Genomic DNA, 18,290 nt, shown 5'->3' on the forward strand with positions numbered 1-18,290 from the left:
CACGCAGCAGCCCTGCAGCCCCCAGCGCAGTCCCGTGCCTGGGACCACCACCTCTGGGCAGGCAACCGGGGCGCCTGGGGCCCCTCCAGCTTCAGCCCGCTCTGGCCGTGCTTGCAGGGACACCGGGCAGATCGAAAGCTGCCTGATTAATAAAGTTCCTTGCTTTGCACTACTGCAGGCTGCTTAAGGGCAGCATTTTCAAAAGAGGTCAGCTCCCATTTAGGCATCGAAATAAGTTGGTTGCCTATTCAGGAGAGCTCAGCATGTCAAGAACTGAATGCTTTTGAAAATCTGGCTTCAATTGTAGAAGCTGAGAATTTTGAAATCTGGCCCCAGTTCCTAATAGTTCTTTTGGAATTGATGTTTTCATTCATTTTCCTCATTATTTTTATGCTGGCCATTTACTTTTTGTACTTCACTCAGCTGTGAAAGAAATGGCCACATGTCCCTATTTAGAGCTCATATTCTGCCTGGAGGTTTGGGGAGGTACCATACACTTGTTGCAACACACCTTCTCTCCTCAGTCTCTGCTCAATACTGTTCAATCTGCCCAGGGCCGTGCGTGGCCAAATTTTTTGATCTCCCCTTTTTTCTCCCCACCTCTTGCCCTTCATCTTTTTTACAGACCTGGGGGCAGCCAGTTCAGTCACTGCATCGATGTGCTTGGGTGGTCCTAGCTCTCGAAGGGTCCGTTACACGTTTCTACGCCTTTGGCTTTGCCCTTCTGGCCAGAGGCTCGGCACGACACAGAGCTGCAGGGAGGTCTGGTTGGGAATGTCTTTGACTAACCCCCTCCCCCAGCATGGGCTCCAAGGAGCAACTCTTTTTCCATCCAACATTTTTCCATCGCGCTGCCAAACCCATCCAGAGAGGGGGAATGAGTCAGCTTTGCTCCGTAGTCTTCCAGCACCGAGGAGCAAGACGTGAAGTCCTCCCCCAGAGTGTTTCTTCTACGTTGGTGGAAGGCTTTTGATCCCCAGCAGCCCTGATGGTGCAAAGTACAAATTAAGCCTGGTTTTTAAGCTCAGACTCAAAAGTCTTTTCTAGATGAGTGTCACTAGTGGCTCATCGGTGGTGTCAATGGTGCATGTCCTGGTGCAGGCAGACCTTGGGCACTTTTACGGCCGCGGTCGGCGGTGGTTTGCCCAGGATGGCTATGGCACAGCGAAAGGTGCTTTGGTGGCTGTCCTACGTGAAAAAATGCCCTCAAGTAGCTCAGATGGTCTCCAAGTGAATATCTAAAGGATTTCCTACAGCAGTACATGATGGTTGATGGGGAAAACAGTCTTCTCAGAGGAAGACACTAGGAAGAATGAGGTGCTGTCTTGTCACTTTGGTGCTGGAGGTTGTCCACAGCGGATTTTCACTTGTAAGGGGGCTGTGGGCTGCAGTAGCTAGAGTATGAGTCTAGCTGGCCTTTCTGGGTGCCTTCAGGGTGTGCCCAGCCTGATGCCCAGCAGCCAAGCTCTGTCTCTGCTCCTGGCCACCTGCAAGCCACATCAGGCCGTGTCGACCTTGACCTAATTGACCCTGCCTCTTATCAGGGCTTGTTGTCATGACCTCACGGCCACGTGAGTCATGGCTGCGTGGCTCCTGGGAAGGAGGTGCCTCGCCTTGAGCTGGGTTCTCACTGTCGCGATGTGGACCTCAGCACCATCAGCCATGGATGTTGCCCCCGCGCTGCGCTCTTGCGCCTTTGCTGTCACCAGAGGCCAAGCAAAGTCATCTGAGAGTGGCTTGGTGAGGTTTCCGCGACGCTGTGGTTCCTTGCCGGCAGTCATCAGCCGTGCCTTGGATGACTCAGCTCATCCAAGGAGTTAGGAGGTTTGATTTTGGAGGTTACGCTTGAAGGGACTTGTCTCCTCTTTTTGACTGAATGGGGTTTGGAAGGGGCACGCTCAAACAGGCGATGGCTCGAGCAGTGAGCGTGGTGTCCGCAGGACATACTGCTCTGCAGAGCCCAGTTGCTTTTGAGGAGAGGGTTTGCGGTTCATTGTGTGTCTGCAGAGGGAGCAGTTTTCCCAGTTGCTCTTTGGGCTGGCTGCTGTGGTTGGTTTGGTCTTGGGCTTCCCTCCTGCCAATGTGGGCATGCACAGGAGCAATTCTGAAATGCCTGAGACTCGTGGGTCGTCTTTGTGCTGCAGCACTGAAGAGCTCAGAATCCTATAGCTGCATTACGATGTCCATCATGGGAAGTCTCTTCTTGACTTCAGCCCTTTGCCCTTGGTTGGAACTGAATTCAGTTCATCATCAAAGGTGTCTCTTGGTCCCTCTGACCTGGCTTGTTTGCTTTAGCGTTGGTTCAGGACAGTCTCTCCAAAACAGCTGCTACAGTGTGCGGCTCTTCACAGCAACCCGGGTGTGGGTGGCTGTGGGCTTCATGTTTTATAGAGATTGTGGATGCTTTTGAATATGAACCTGTCAGTTTGTCCGGCCAGGGTGGTTCAGCTCAAAATAGGCAGCGTATTTCAGGCAGAACAGTTAATCTGAAATCTTGCCATAGATCGTGGCTCTTGGTTTAGAATAAAGGCATATTAGTGTAACCTGCCCTCTGTCACTGCAGTCGATTTAAACAATTTTAGAACAGGCCATTTCTTTTCTCCTGAAAAAGTGTCCCGTCCAGAATAATTCCTTGCAGAAATGCCCTGAAAAACTTGTACATCTCCTAAGGAGTCCAGTCTGGAATGAAACATAGGTGTGGCCAGTGTCGCAGAAAGAGCCTGTGAAACTGCAGCATCATCTCTGTTTTCATGTAGCTCAGGACTTGGTACTACTCATTTACTTTTGTGCTCAAGCTAGAGTATATTCCAGACACAGACAGAAAGTGGCAGCAACACTTGGCGAGTATATCCAGTGACACTTTGTTGGAAGTGTTTGTAGTTTGCTCCTGCAGTCTGCCTGGTGTGTATTGCTGTCCCAGTACAGGCGTACGCTGTGCCGCATCCGAAACGGGGAAGGAGACTGACTGTGTGTCTGTGCACACATGGATTTGTACTGAGGGATGGGATGGGATGTCTTGGGGGACCCACAGCCATGCCTGTGGGAGAGGCTGGAGAAGTGCTTGCCTCAGTGTCTGTAGCCTGCTCAGGTCACTGGGTCGGTGAATCCCTGGGAGTTTAGGTATGTTGGTGGAGAATCCAGGCAGGGCTGGAAAGCAGAGGGAAGTCTGAGGGTTTCACCCATCCTGTTTCTTGTGATCCGCAGGAATCCACTGCCGAATCTCCACTGCACCCCCTGAGGCAGCTTATGGGACCCTTCCCTGGGTGCCTCTGCCCCAGGACACACCGCATGGGATGGCAATGACACGTGGAAGGAAGAGACCCATGTCCCCCATCCCTTGCCTCATCCTCGCAGCCGCTAGCTGCTTTGCCAAACTGGGTGAGTTTCTGTTCCTACCCGTTTCGTTGGCTTTGCCTTGATGCTGGTTAGCATGGCCGTGCCTCGGGCACAAAGTAGCTCTCTCTGCTGCTTCCTCCTTGACCCCAAAGGTCTGGATTTAAACGCTGCTCAAGAGGAGAAGGGGATGCCGTTGGAGTTGGCCATCCCTGTCCGGTGGTGCCAAGAAACGGCGTTGGTGCACATCTCCGAGCACTGGTGTGGGTGTGGGGGGAGCTGAGGGGAAGGTGCAACACAAACAGACGCGATGGGGAATGCAAAATGTACCAGCGCTGCAGTTTCTCTGACCTTTCTTTTGCTGAGTCTCACAGAGCTTTCTCACTCCCTTTTTTTTTTTTTCCCTGTGCAGGTGAATCTCTGCAGGTCACAGTGCAACCTGCCTCCATTGTCCAAAAGCTGGGGGGCTCAGTCAGCCTGGGGTGTGTGGTGGATCCCCCCAGAGTGAACCTCACCTGGAGACTGAACGGGAAGGAGCTGGCCGGATCGGACGAGGTGCTGGGTATCCACATCGAGCGAGGGAAGCTCCTCATCTCGGCTCTCAACAACCGCACCGTGGGGCGGTACCAGTGCATTGCTCGCGTGCCCGAAGGAGTCGTTGCCAGTGTCCCGGCGGTGGTCACATTAGCTAGTGAGTAGCTTTATTCCTCTGCCGTCCCCTCCCGCGGGCTCAAGCGTCCGGATCCTTCACAGTGGCCTCAGGGGAGGGCTCCTTCACCTTAGGTCACGTTGCGACAGTTTTGGACCATGGGCTGCCGGGTTGCGGCAAGGTGAGGAGGGGGATGGTGGGAGAACGGCTGATGGTGGCGTTGCAGGCAGGGGCTGCGCTGTCCCCGTTTGGTGAGGCAGGCGCAGAAGTCGGCGGGAGGTGGACATAGGAGAGCAGGGTATCTATGAACGCTCCTAACGAGGTTTTTGTCTCTAAGGTTCGGAAGGCTGTGTTCATTACTGCTACTGTTGGTCCCAGGGGGCTGTGCTCCCCCTTTCCAGGGCTTTGTCCTCTCCCTCCGAGGTTGCAGTGGCGTGGCAGCGAATAGCCACCTTGTTTCCGAGCCGCAGCTCTGAGCGAGGGACTTGCTGCTACCGCTGAGCTTACGCGCTCCTCGCTGCTGCCCACCGGCGTTAGCGACATGCCGAGGGGACGTGCGCATGGGGGGTGTCCGAGTGGGGAACTCCTCTCACTTCTGGCTTCCTCTTGGCCAGATGTTACGCTCGCATGTGAGAAAGTGCTGTATTTGGATGCGTCTGTGAAAGGGCAGCCCACGCCCGATTCGAAACGGGGTGGGGGCTGCATGTGGACCACCCTTATCTGGGCAAGGTTGATTCTCATCTTCTCTGAGACCCGTGCAGGTTTTGTTGGAGCAAGCGTGTGCGGAGGAGACGGCCATCCCCGGGCGTGGAATGGGCTTCGTCTTCCCAGCAAGGGGGAGTTCGGGGAGAAGTCTTAAGAAAGTGAAGAAGTGAAGATGTTTGTGCAGAGCGGGGGCTGGCTTCGCTTTAAAGCCGAGAGCTGTTGGCGTGTCGCTGCTACATTAATCAGGAGTGAAATGTTTAGGCCAGGCTGGGTGGGAGGAGGAGGCGAGGGAAACCGAAGGGAGAGTTGCTGAGCTCTGAAGCAGGGTGGGAGGGGGTTGTCACGGGGCCGAATCTGTTGGGGGATTTGGCCTGAGCCCCGTGCTGAGATTAAGTTTCGGAGAACACATTCCAGAGCAGAAAGGGGGCTGTGTGTGCTGGTGGCCTGATAGAGGGAAGGAGAGGAGGGGAGTGGTGGATGGGATTACCAAAGGCATGGTTTGCATTTAAGAAGGCAGGGTGTGCACGGCTCCTCCGTACGATCAGTTCCTTCTTGGGCTGATCCCCTTTTCGTTTGTACCCCTCACCCCAACCCACCACCGCCAGCTCTGTCTCCCAGGACAAAGCATGGCCATTTGATCTCTCTCTGCTTTGGTCTGGCATCAGTGGTGGATGGGAGACAGGTCCTAGAGCACCCGGAGGTCCCACTGTGTCCTTCAGGAGAAATCAAAGCCACAACTGAGTAGTTCCTCAGTCTTCTCCGGGAGCTAAATTCCCTTCATGTCCAGGAAGGACATGAGGCTGAAGGTGCAGGAGAGAGACCTTGCGGAGGGGTTCAAATAACAAGTTTAATGTGTGTAAGCCATCACTGGGTGCTGGTAGCCCCGGTGTAGCCCTGGGACTGCTACCTCCTTCTCCTGGCTGTGACACAGTGAGTCCATCCCTGCTCTCCCTGGTTCGGAGGGCTGGTTGAAACCAGCCTTTAATTCCACCAGCGGAGATAAAATAGCTGTTGTATGGCCAGGGTGTGGGATGGAGTCTGGGATGTGGCAGGGGTATTCCTGGTTTTCCAAGATGGGCCCTAAGCCCACATGTGGCTGAGCGTCACAGCGAAAAGTATTTTTTCTGCCCACTTGCAGGTGGCATATGGATTTAAATTGAAAGCGGGGAGGTTTAGATTGGATATCCGGAAGAAGTTCTTCCTGGAGAGGGTGGGGAGGCACTGGAACAGGTTGCCCAGAGAAGCTGTGGATGCCCCATCCCTGGAAGTGTTCAAGGCCAGGCTGGATGAGGCTTGGAGCAACCTGGTCTAGTGGAAGGTGTCCCTGCCCATGGCAGGGGGGTTGGAACTGGATGGTCTTTAAGGTCCCTTCCAACCCAAACCGTTCTGTGATTCTATGATTCTGTGATATTTGCCATCACACCGTCATCCCTGCTCCAGCCCCTCTCCTGGGAGGAGGTGCTATGTGAAAACGTGCAGTGGGCTCTGGTGGGTCTCTCCCAAACAGGGACACGAACTCAGTGCCGTGGGCTGGTCCTGCAGCAGTGAAAGACTCAGAAGGTCAAGAGCCCTTGGTGGAGCTCAAGGGGCAGCTGAAGTTCAGAGCTGGAGCGAAGCCAGCGGGCAGAGGCAGCCAAAGCCGTGCAACTCCCAGCATTAGGCTGTGTGCGTGGAAAATCAGCACAGGGAGCGCCACGGCAGGCCTGGCCTGGACAGACGTGACATGTAAAACCAAATCAGAAATACAGGTGAGGGGTGCAGCAAAGGGGCTCCACCTGCTCCAGTGTACCCCCATGGCCAGGGACGAGAGGAGTGTCTGTGCCCTGGGGATGCTGTGCCATGGGGGAGGCTCATGGCCCATCGGCACGGGGGGATCTGGGCCTCAGCGCACGTTGTTGCGGGCAGTGACCCCGCACCGGGTCGGGCCTGGCATCCCCCAGGAATTTGCAGCTGCTTTCTGAAGACAGCCCCCATTCATTTTCCTTCTCTTCTGATGGCTCCCCAGGGGCGATGGCTCCCCGGGGGCGATGGTGGAAGGGAGGGAAGGAAGGGGGCAACTGCAGGTTGGAAAAGCATTTGCTGAACAGGCACGGGGGGCTCTGGCCCAGGGAGCAGAGGTGGTGTGAGGAGGGGGAGAGAAGGAAAACACAGGTGGGATTTCTTGAGCTGTGGAATGAGGGCTGTGGGACAGGCCTGGGGTGCCGTGGGGGATGCGTGTGGGGGGCTGCGTGAGCAGGTGGGAGGCTGGGGGTGCTTGTGCCTGTCCCCGGGGGGTGGGAGGGGGCTGGTGGTAAGAACGCTGGTCCCTAGGCTTCTGGGGCGCTGAGTGGATGGGGAGCGAGAGCTGTGACCCGAGGCTGCTCTGACAGCCAAGGGCGGCTCAGTGGAAGGTGTCTGCCCCCCATCCCTGCCCATTCCCCTTCTGGAGGTCTCTCCCTTACCCTTCCCTGCAGCTGGGAGGACTTTCACCTTGCGGGCCAGCATTTTATTTACTACTGCTGCTTCTCTGAAGTTATTTACGGTCTCCCATTCATTTAATCCGGGCTCTCTCGCCCGCCTCATTGCTTGGCCCCCGGCCCTGGGATTCAGCTGGTTTCTCTCCCCGATGACAGCGGCACAGCTAGCCGCAGGGCTGACCCTCCCCACACCCCGGCTGGCCTTGGAGATGGACACGAGCAAGGGTCTTTGGTGCTGCCTTCTAAACAAAAAGAAAGAGGAGAGGGGGAAAAGGAAAGGTAAAAAGATAAGCCATGTTATCCCAGCACGGCTGGGGTTGGCCGGGCTCTGTGCTTCTGTCTGCAGCCCTTGGCTGGTGGATGAGGACTTGCTGCTTCCCTGTGATCAAGGGTGTCTTTTAAGGACAAGGTTGAGGGCTGGCACGCCGGGCGCTGCCATGTGAGAAGGAAAATCCAGCCAGTGGAGAGAGGATGTGGTTCCTCCCAGCTGCAGCGGGAGTTAGGCTCGGGGTGCAAATTGCATGTTAGACATAGGGCGCAGCCGAAGGGGCCCGTGCTGCACCCCCCTGGGCCCTGCTCCTCCCCCTCACCCCTCCCTGCAGTGGAGCGTGGGGCTCCCCACATCTCAGGGCGGTCTCATTTGAAGCCCCCGGGGCGAAGCTGCCTCCATTTAGCCCTGCTGGGGCCAAGTGCAACAGGATGGAGGGGGTGCAGGGGGGGCTCATCCCACACACGGGGGTGCCCCTGCCCACCCCTCACCAGCTCTGGCTGACCCATTGGCACTAACAGATGGCTGTGTGTGCCCCTGCCAGTGGGGCATAGCGCGGATGAGACTGCCTGTGGCCAAAACCCACGGGCAAACAAAACTGTCTTGTTCACTGTGGGGGAGCAGGAATTTAGGGGAGTAGTTTGGCAGGAAGCTCGTACACTTGCGTATTGGAAAATAGTTTGTCCCAGTGACCACCTGATGTTTTCCCCCTCTCCCCTGCTGGTTTCGCTCTACTTCTCCGGCAGTGCCCGGTTCTTGCACCCCCAGACACAGCAGGACCGCATTCCTCCATCCTTTTTCCCCCTCTGTCTTCACCCCTTGTCCCCCGTGGCCGGGGTGGGAGGGGAAGGCAGAGAGAGCCAGAGGTCCTGCTGCCCCCCACTCCCCGTGGGGCTGCAGCACACAGAGTGGTGAGCGCTGGGGGGCTGCGCTGCAGACTGGGGGGCTGCACGTGAAGGCCCACCCAGTCCAAGGTCATCCCACGGGTCCCCTGGCACCACGGGGACATCCTTTCCCACCTCCAAGATCGTGGTGCTCCCTGGTGGGGGGCGTCCTCCATGCCGAGGCCACGGGTCTGCTCTTCCTCCGGGCTCCTGGGACCCTTCTCCCCCCCGGAGGCTGTGCGTGCATGCGTGTGCACGTGCATGTGTGTGCGTGTGCACATCCCTGCCAGCTTTGCTGGAGCCTATGCCTTGGCTCCAAAACCTTCATTTGGCCGCGATGAACCCAGACCACCAAGGCGCAACGTTAATTTACCCGATGCTCGTTTGTAGTGCGTCGATCGGAGAAATATGCGTGATGCGGGCAGGCAGACGCTGGGCTCTCGCCTCTTCTCCACCTCTTCCCATTTCGGTGGCTCTTACGATTTTGTTCCTTGATCAAACACAAAAAGCAAAGAGGAGAAAAATACCAGCACCCTTCCCCTCCCCAGCAGTGACTCCTGTCGCTGGAGGAGCGTGAGGCCCCACCAGCTTTTCACGAGCTAAGGGTTAACCTTCATCTGGCTTCAATACCCAGTGGAAACACGGCTCCCCTCCTCGGCTTGTCTGAGAGGATTAATCACATTTCTGAAGTTCACCCCTATTCCTTCTTTTTATTATTTTTTTTTTTTTTAATTGAACGATGCCAAGAAATTCCAGAAGTATTAAGCGTGTTCACTGCAAATCATTTTTATGACATTGCAAAACCTCCCCTTTTCTTTTCAACCTACTCCCCTTCCCTCAGATCCGGGCCCCGGGAACGCTGGCTCCCCCCCGGCAGCCCCTCTGCGCCGCACTCGGGGAGGCTTTCTCGCCGTTTGCCAAGAGAGCTGTTTTTTATTTAAACTCCATAAAGGATCTTGCTTTAATCAGAAAGTCTGCTTGAGAAATTTCATGTCACTTTTCCATGACTGTGGGTGGGAGAAGCTTGGAGCCAGAGTTGTCTTTTGCTCTTGGAGCGCTGCTGCATTTCCCAGAGAACAAAACCACATTTTTCCGTGGGATGGGGCTGCCAAGGGAGGCTGCCGTCCGTCCGTCCGCCTGCCGCCAGCCCTCCTGCTCCCCCCAGCTCTCCCAACTGCCCGAGGTCAGCATGTCCTGGGATGGGGTTTGAGGGGCGAGGGAGCTGTTGACAGCGCGTGGCCGTGCCATGCCGCCGCGACCGATGCAGCGCACGGCCTTTGCACGGAGTTTTGAAAAGGGAAATGTGGTCTCATCTGGATCGAGTGGTGTGCGACTCAGGAATCGTGCCTTAGCGTGGGGTCCCGGGGAGGATCCACCGGCTGGAGCCTTGATGCAATGACGACGTGACTTGTGACCGGCTGCAGGACATGCGCTTGTCGCTTGTGGTGTGCAGCACCGTAAAAATGCCTGCATGGGACTTTCTTCCTGGCACAAGACCCCCTCCCTCCCAGCTGACTGAGGCAAACTTCAGGTTTGCAGCACCCCAGCGAGATTTGTTGCCATGCCAGGGAGAGCTGAGACCAGTTTCGTCTCCGGGAAGCTTGGCAGGGACAGGCTGGTATGCTCCCTGCCCCTCCATCACAGTCCTCTGCTCCTGCTTTGTAAAACAGATTAGAAGACAAAAAGTCAAGTGTCCCTTTCCCCCCTACCTCTGTGCTTCCACTGCTGCTGCCCGCCTCGGCCCTGCCGGGGGAGCAGCCCCCACCACAGCCTCGCAGGGGGAAGAGGGGGTCTCCACGGCTGCTTGAGGGAGGGGGCAGCTGTGCTGTGTAGAGCAGGAGCTGCTCTTCCTTCCGAGTCCCTGGTCTTTGAACTGGGGTGCGGGCACTGCTGGGACAGAGGGAGTGTCGTGGTTAGCCAGCATCCCCTGCCAGGTACTTGATGGGAGCTGGAATGCCCGGCGTGGAGACACCGATGTCTCTGGAGGAGCTCAGGGCAGCTCTGGGAGTGCCCAGTGTTCGCACACCTTCTCCCTCTGTGTCACCCAGCGTCCGTCGGCCCCTGGAGCAGGCTGGGCTCCCGGAGTTACGGCTGCGGAGTTAGCTAGCTCTGCCTTGTGACCGTGTTCCAGATAGCAGGCAGCAGAAGGACCGCTTTTGGCCACCCTTCAGTGCTGCAGTGGGCTCGTTTTTTCACTCTTAGGCCGGGACTTTTCGCACACAGTTTCTCAGCCGTGGAGCAGGCGGTTTCTCCAGAAGCTGCGTATTAAGTTATTCATTTTGCAGGAAGGAGGAGGAGAAAAAAACCCTAAAGCTCTGAAACCAGGCCCCCAGAAAAACGCCCCCGCCCCCCGCCCCGCCACGAAACAGCCCCGGGTCCGCAGGGAGGGGATGAACGGACGCTGCGATGCTGAGCCAGCTACTGAGATGCCCTCTCGTTCACTCTCTCTGCAGATCTCAAGGATTTCAAGTTTGATGGCCAGCATGTGATCGAGGTAGATGAAGGGAACACGGCCGTGATCGCCTGCGACCTGCCTGAAAGTCACCCCAAGGCTCAGGTCCGGAAACAGCCCCGGGTCCGCAGGGAGGGGATGAACGGACGCTGCGATGCTGAGCCAGCTACTGAGATGCCCTCTCGTTCACTCTCTCTGCAGATCTCAAGGATTTCAAGTTTGATGGCCAGCATGTGATCGAGGTAGATGAAGGGAACACGGCCGTGATCGCCTGCGACCTGCCTGAAAGTCACCCCAAGGCTCAGGTCCGCTACAGCGTGAAGCAAGAGTGGTTGGAGGCCTCTCGAGGTGAGTGACATGGGGGTCTGTCCTGCCGGGTACCCTCCCCCGAGGTTTTGTTCTTTTCAAATTGTATCATTGATACTGAACTGAAAGGGTCAGATACTGAACAAAAGGGTCATTTCAGTGCTGTTGGTGTCATCGCGTTGCTTTTTCCCTTCATAGTTGTCCACCTTTTCTTCAGGGCGCTGCATGTCTTCCAGGGACCTGGGCAGGAGTATGTCTTGTGACCACATCCCACCTCCTCTTCTCTCTCTCCAGACAATTACCTTATCATGCCCTCCGGGAACCTTCAGATTGTCAACGCCAGCCAGGAGGACGAGGGGACTTACAAATGCGCTGCCTACAACCCCGTGACGCAGGAGGTGAAAACCTCCGTCTCCAGCGAGAGGCTCCGTGTCAGACGTAAGCCGCTCTCCCTTTGCTGTGCGTCTTCTCCGTCATGCTTCCAGCCCCAGGAGCACCTACCAGTGCTATTCCAGCTGGTTTTCTGTGTGAACTGACTTTCTTGGTTGCTGGATAAACTCCTTTCCAGCAGCAAAAGGCCCCAGGGTCTGCTCCTAGGGGTGGTGTGTGTGTGCGACCCCGGGATTGCCGTACCCCCTCGGGATTTGTTCTGGATGATGGGCAACCCAGGGGCTCCCCAGCCCTTCGCCAAGACCTCTCACTGTGTGCACATCCCTTAAGGAATGTTCCTCTCTGCCTGCCTCGCCATTTACCCCCCCACAGCGCAGGGGAGCAGCGCTAGCCCTACCGTTACCGCTCCCTGCACAGGATGCTTTCCCATCGTCCACCTTCCGCCTCACCCACCTCCTCCCTTCTCCTCTCCTCACCAGGTTCCACAGCGGAGGCAGCCCGGATAATCTACCCCCCTGAGGCTCAGACCATCATTGTCACCAAGGGCCAAAGCCTCATCCTGGAGTGTGTGGCCAGCGGGATCCCCCCGCCACGGGTCACCTGGGCCAAAGACGGCTCCAGCGTCTCTGCGTACAACAAGACGCGCTTCCTGCTCAGCAACCTCCTGATCGACCCCACGAGCGAGGAGGACTCGGGCACCTACAGCTGCACGGCTGACAACGGGGTTGGGGAGGCCGGAGCTGCGTTCATCTTCTACAACGTGCAGGTGTTCGGTGAGTGCTGCTGTAGCCCTTGTTTCAGGAAGGGCTTCGGCTTTCTCCGCTGCTTTCAGGCGAAAACGCTAGTGCTACTGTACTCTTGCTCTCCCTGGACAATGTGAGGCAAAGCTTTGCTTGTGGCTCCAATTTCTAGGAGATGGGATGATTTCTTCCTTGAGGGTTGTAGTTCTCCTTTCCTGGCTCCCACCATGAGCTGGAAATAATGGATCCACCCTTCCCTTGCAGAAACTGTTGTCATTTGTGGCACTGGGTTTGCTCTAACGTTCCACTCTCTAGAGGAGGACCAGCTGCTTCTTAGGCATATTTGACATTGGCATAGGAAAGACAGCGGAGTGACTTGGTTTTTGTTCTGTTCTGTAGGGAAGATCTCTGTGGGATAGGAAATGGAAGGGATACAGTACCTTAGGTATTTCTACCGTGCATCCTTCCCCTTCTCCCAGGCATTAGGGAAGATAAGCCTATGTTTTATTGGGTTGCATTTCATCCAGGTGCCAATGTGTTGTGTTGACACAAGCTCAACCTTTGCAGAGGAGCGTTTCAGCTCAGAAAAATGGGACTTGTAGGTGGCTGCTGTCATCTGGGAGGGGCAGATGGCCTTGGGCCGCCCCTCTGTGCGGTTGGTGTGGCTGCTGAAGGGGAGGTGCCGTGAAGCGGACCTCTGTGGGCCCCCAAAAAGGGAGTGGGATGTGGGGGTGGGGCTGGGGCAAGGATCCATCACTCTGCCCTGGTCCCTGCCAGCGTGGAAAGTGCAAAGCCACAACCGTGCTGGGTGGCACTCAGCCACGTGTTTTTTCCCTCCGCAGAGCCCCCAGAGGTGACGATGGAGCTGTCGCAGCACATCATTCCCTGGGGCCAGAGCGCCAAGTTCACCTGCGAGGTGCGAGGGAACCCCCAGCCCTCCGTCGTGTGGCTGCGCAACGCCGTCCCCCTCGCTGCCAGCCACCGGCTCCGGCCATCCCGCCGGCTGCGGCTGGTCAGCGTGGGGCCCGAGGACGACGGCATATACCAGTGCATGGCGGAGAACGAGGTCGGCAGCGCGCAGGCCATGGTGCAGCTCAGGACAGCCCGGCCGGGTGAGTCCCTCTCCGGGCTTGGGACTGCTCAGTCCCAGGGCCTAACACACAGGGAAAGAACAGGGCGAGCAGGAGGAGGACGGGGATGTCTTACCGCCTGCTTGTGTGTGAGCTGCCTTGCTCTTCCTTTGCTTTTTTTGCCTGGGGTCTCCGTATCTCCCCCCATGAACTGGTGGGAGCAGGTTGGCTTTGGAGGGCTGTGCCCTGTGTGCGTACTCGAGCCGTCTCCACACGAGAGGCACAGGGCACCTGAATGTAGTGCCTGCTACGTGGCTTACTCAGCTCTGCCTCTCAGCTTGCACTGAGCAAGAGCGTAAACACGGATGTGGGTGGACTTGCCAGGGATAAAAGAGAGACCACCCGGTTCCTCGGACCCTGCTGAGCTTCCCCAGGGCAAGAGGGGCTTCAGGGAGGGAGGAGGCCCCAGTGAGGTGTGTTAGGTTTGTAGCGGGAGGAGGAGAGCTTGTTGCCAGCACCATTTGGAGGGGCACAGCAGGCAGTGTTGCCTGGGACCCGATTCCTCTAAGGTACCTGTGCTGCAATGGGTATATAGCGCTGGCCTCCTGTGAGGCTCGAGGGGCTCTTAGCTCTGCCCCCACGGCAGACTGGGGCGAGCGTTTACCCTGCCTCGACACCTTGTCTTTCAGGAGCTACACTCAGCCCTGGGCGAGATGCTCAGCTGGGCTCGACTCAGCCTCCAACACCACCTTCCAGGGATGCTACCTTAAAGCTGCCCCTGGATAGGGCTGGACTGCCGAAGCCTGCGACGACCCTGCTGACAGCGTCTCCGCAGTGTGCACCCAACAGGGAGCTGGTGTCTCCAGCCGAGGCGCCCGTCATCCTCAGTTCTCCCCGGACATCCAAGACTGACAGCTACGAACTGGTGTGGAGACCCCGGCCTGACAGCAGGGCCCCCATCCTCTATTACGTGGTGAAGCATCGCAAGGTATCGCAGTTTCTCCTTGCTCCCATCTTTCCTCTGCGCCATTTGCCGGGTGGGCTGGTGGCTCTGCTGCACGGTTTCCCATCTCGTGGGCAGATGTGTGGGGGCAGAGGCCCCCATCGTTGGGATCTCCTCAGCCTCAGCCTGCTGAGGTGCAGGGGGCACAGGCACGAGTGGAGGTTTGCCCAGCAGTCCAAGAACAGCCCGTAGTGGTGCCTGTCTGGCTGCCTGCGCAGAGGGTGTGTGCACACACATGTGTCTCCAGCCTGGAGAGCTTCCAGCTCCCAGTTGTCGGCTTATACACACAGGAAGTCCTGAGGGCAGACTGGGCAGTGGCTTGCTCTGTAGTGCTCTGGGCACAAGCCACCTCTGCCTTGAAAGGCTCGGGCTGCAGGGCACAGAGCAGATACCTGCCCTGCTCAGCCATGCTCAGTGACTGTGAAGACCTGGCAGGGAAGCTGTCAGAGCCATGTTAATCCCCCCCAAAAGGTCCTCAGCCCCTGATTTTATTCTGTAAGCTGAAAGGCAGTGCACTGTCAAGTGTATCTGGCACAGCTTGGACTCTTGGAGCTCTGCCGAGCCCTGCCTGAGCCCAAGGGCCCTCTGTGGCCCTTCTGGGCGTGATGGGCAGAGTGCAGGCAGAGCTGTAGCCCAGCAGTTGCTCTGAATAGCGAAGCCCTGTTGAGGTAATGAGGTGTTAGAGCATCTCTTCTCATTTTGCTGGGGCTAAGTGGGGGAAAAGGGGGCTTAGATTTATCTGTTTGCTGTTTATATTTTCTTTGGGTGGGCAGGGAGTTGCAGTATCATAGAACCATAGAGTGGTTTGGGTTGGAAGGGGCCTTAAAGACCATCCAGTTCCAACCCCCCTGCCATGGGCAGGGACACCTTCCACTAGACCAGGGTGCTCCAAGCCTCATCCAGCCTGGCCTTGAACACTTCCAGGGATGGGGCATCCACAGCTTCTCTGGGCAACCTGTTCCAGTGCCTCACCACCCTCTCCGTGAAGAACTTCTTCCTGATATCCAACCTAAACCTCCCTGCTTTCAATTTAAACCTGTTCCCCCTTGTCCTGTCACTACAGGCCCTTGTAAAAAGTCCCCCCCAGCTTCCTTGTAGCCCCTTCAGGTACTGGAAGGTGCTATAAGGTCTCCCCGGAGCCTTCTCTTCTCCAGGCTGAACAAGCCCAACTCTCTCAGCCTGTCCCCATAGCAGAGGGGCTCCAGCCGTCGGAGCATCTTCATGGCCCCCCAGTAGGGAGGCAGGTTTTGCTCTGGGGTTTGAGTACATTACAGATCTGGCACATTTTGGATTCCCAGCCACTGCAAGGCACCATTTTCAATTATGTGTGAATATACATATCTTTACCTGGAATTCTTTCATTTTTGTGAAAATACGATATAATAGGAAGCTGTTATAATCCCGACACATCCTTGATTTCTTTCTAAACAAAGCTTAAGCTGAGAGTTTCTGCTCACCATCTCTTTCAAGAGCCCTTTAAAACAAAGGCAGAAGGTGCCAATGCAAGAACACAACAGGGCAAGCTGCACTAAAAACCAAACGCTGCCAAAAGCCCCGCCAGACTGTTGGCGCTGGTTGTCTGCCAGGAAGAGCTTTGTCCCCCGATGGCGTATCATGTAACTCCCAATTCTGAACTGGCAGGCTGGAGTTTGTCCATATTTTATTTGTTTTTCAGCGCTTCACCTGGAAGGGGCTGTGGGGCAGCGGAGGTCACCGTGGGTCACCGCACTTTGCAGTAATATGTTTTCAGTGTAGTCCAAATTCTCAGCTGGAGGCTCTTTCTTGGGATGCTTAAGGATTGTGTGGAAAGGAATTAGTCCCAATAACCCTTAAACTTGTTTAGCAAGAGTCTCTTTCTGTCAGAGATCCTTAGGATCGAGGTATATAATGATCTGGGTTTGACATCTCTGACTGGAAAAGCATGTGTGCGGAGAGGGAAGGAACCAATTCAGCCACCAAAGAAAAGGCTCTTTGTGTGGAAGGGGGCTATGAGGAAAGTAAAACCTACTGCCAGGAGGCTTTTACATTTCTACCAGGCAAGGGTCTGCTTCTCCTCTGGAAATTTCTTGTTTCCCTTCCCGGATATTAGCAGCCTTTAGGGCTCCCCTCCCTGGCCTCACAACTCCGCCGGCTGGGGAATAAAAATAAAAGGAGGCAGGCATTAATCAGTCAGTGTCAGATGGCGGGAGAGGATGAACGATAGGGCAGAGTCTCGGCGTTTCCGATCTGTTGCGTCACCTGCGTCGGTAACGCTCCTCTCGGCACCGGGTCACCTCAGTGTCCTGCCTGTTCGCCTGCAGAAATACTATCCTTGCAGCTGGGGAGAAGGGGGAAGGTCCCACCTTCCCTTCCGCGCAGGGCACGGGGCATCACTGAAAAACTGTGTTTCCAAGCCTTTCGGGGGGCTGGGGCCATATGCGCTCTCTTCCCTGTGGAAACCTGCGCTCCAGTGTTCCAGATCCTCAGTTCAGCCAGTGAGTGCCAGCGCTGAGGCTGGACAGAACTGGATAAAAAGCCGTCAGTCAAACGGCTTAGGTCCAGGCGAGCAAAGCGGTGCCCGGGTACCTCATATACCCCCGTTGTAACGCCCACCTCGTTCCCTCAGCAGGTCACCAACGCCTCGGACAGCTGGGCAGTGAGGGACGTCCCGGCCTCGCAGCACCGCCTCACCCTCACCCGCCTGGACCCCGGGAGCCTCTACGAGGTGGAGATGGCCGCGCACAACTGTGCCGGAGAGGGACAGACGGCCATGGTCACCTTCCGGACCGGTAAAGGTCAAACCTTGCCCCGGGTGCTTTGCTAGGTCAGGGGACGTCCCACCCCAGCTCTGAGCTGCAGGCAGCGGCCCTGGACAGAGGGGATGTTTCTGCTCGGGAAACGCATCTGCCCTCAGCCTGGAGCCGCTCTGTCAGAAGGGAAACCGGAGGGTGGGACTGAAACGAGATGGGAAAACCAGGTCTTCCCTTCTGCCTGCGTTGGGCTAAGTCCCTTCCTCCCTCCTGTCTCAGCTGGACACCTGCAGAGCCACAGAAAACAGGTCTGGCCAGGGATGTCAAGAAGGTCATGTAATCCATCCTCTGCCTGGAGACAGGATCGGCCTGTGGGGGTTGTTCCTGACAGGTGTTTGTCTAATCTTTCCGTAAAAGTTTGCCCTGCGCTAAAGGAAACACCAGGATTTCCCAGCAGGCTGCAGGCGTGAGGCTGTCTCTGCCACTAAAAGGATGTTCCACCTGCCTGCGCCGAGTCCCCTTGTCCCCTGGCTGCTTTGCCTGCCTCCAGCAGGTGTGGGGAATGGCATTCCCTTCGCAGCAGCCTTCCCTGTGGCAGTGGGCTTGCTCACCCCTCCCCTCAGGCCCCCGTCTGGGGCTAATTACTACCTTCTCAGGCAGAAATCGCGCAACGGTTCAAGAAAACCAATTAGAAGTTTTAGAAAATTAAATATAAGGGGGCCTATGAACAGTTTAACAAACCCACCCCTTATGTTCCTGCCCACGGGCCTGATTGGTGCTTTGAACTCCTGGGGCCCTTTGAGTCCAGAGTACTTACCTCAGCATCAGAGCTGGGAATATTTTCTTTGCTCATCCCAGGAAAAATTAGCTCTGAGCTGTGTCTCCGTGTCACTGATGCCACCTCTCCCTTCTGCACAGGCCGGCGCCCCAAACCAGAGATTGTTGCCAGCAAAGAGCTGCAGATCCAGAGGGACGACCCCGGCACGAGCACCCAGAGCAGTAACCAGGCCGACAACAGTCGTCTGTCCCGTAAGGCCCTCCCGGAGCCGGGCAGGGAGGGAGGGAGGGCGAGGGGAGCTGGATCTCTCGTGCGTGGCGGTGCCCAGGCCGCGCTGGGGCTGTTGGGTGACGCGGGAGCTGGGGGGTCTCCAGCTCCTGCCGAGGAGGGCTCCTCGGGTGGTTGGCAGACAGGCTCTCACAGGAGAGCGGGCTGATCCCACTGCCCGTCCCCACCGTTAGTGTCAGGGCTTGTCGGAAACTCTGTGTCTCTGGCGGAGTTTCACATGGAGCGTTCAGAAAGCCCTG

The 18,290-nt window shown here is 56.7% G+C and overlaps 1 protein-coding gene across 1 annotated transcript in view; it reads left to right on the forward strand.

Moving 5' to 3' along the window:
• Positions 1-3,201: 3,201 nt before the first annotated feature.
• The window catches only part of BOC (BOC cell adhesion associated, oncogene regulated), a gene marked incomplete at its 3' end in the record, with an annotated part of 18,314 nt that continues 3,225 nt past the window's right edge, over positions 3,202-18,290 (forward strand). Inside the window, exons 1-9 of the mRNA XM_010146859.1 lie at positions 3,202-3,378; positions 3,746-4,024; positions 10,949-11,095; positions 11,348-11,491; positions 11,923-12,216; positions 13,026-13,295; positions 13,943-14,241; positions 16,865-17,024; positions 17,904-18,014. Coding sequence (XP_010145161.1) covers positions 3,294-3,378; positions 3,746-4,024; positions 10,949-11,095; positions 11,348-11,491; positions 11,923-12,216; positions 13,026-13,295; positions 13,943-14,241; positions 16,865-17,024; positions 17,904-18,014 — 1,789 coding nt within the window. The remainder of the gene's footprint in view (positions 3,379-3,745; positions 4,025-10,948; positions 11,096-11,347; positions 11,492-11,922; positions 12,217-13,025; positions 13,296-13,942; positions 14,242-16,864; positions 17,025-17,903; positions 18,015-18,290) is intronic.

Source organism: Eurypyga helias, unplaced genomic scaffold, assembly GCF_000690775.1.
Source record: "Eurypyga helias isolate BGI_N326 unplaced genomic scaffold, ASM69077v1 scaffold23972, whole genome shotgun sequence".
Lineage (NCBI taxonomy): Eukaryota > Metazoa > Chordata > Aves > Eurypygiformes > Eurypygidae > Eurypyga > Eurypyga helias.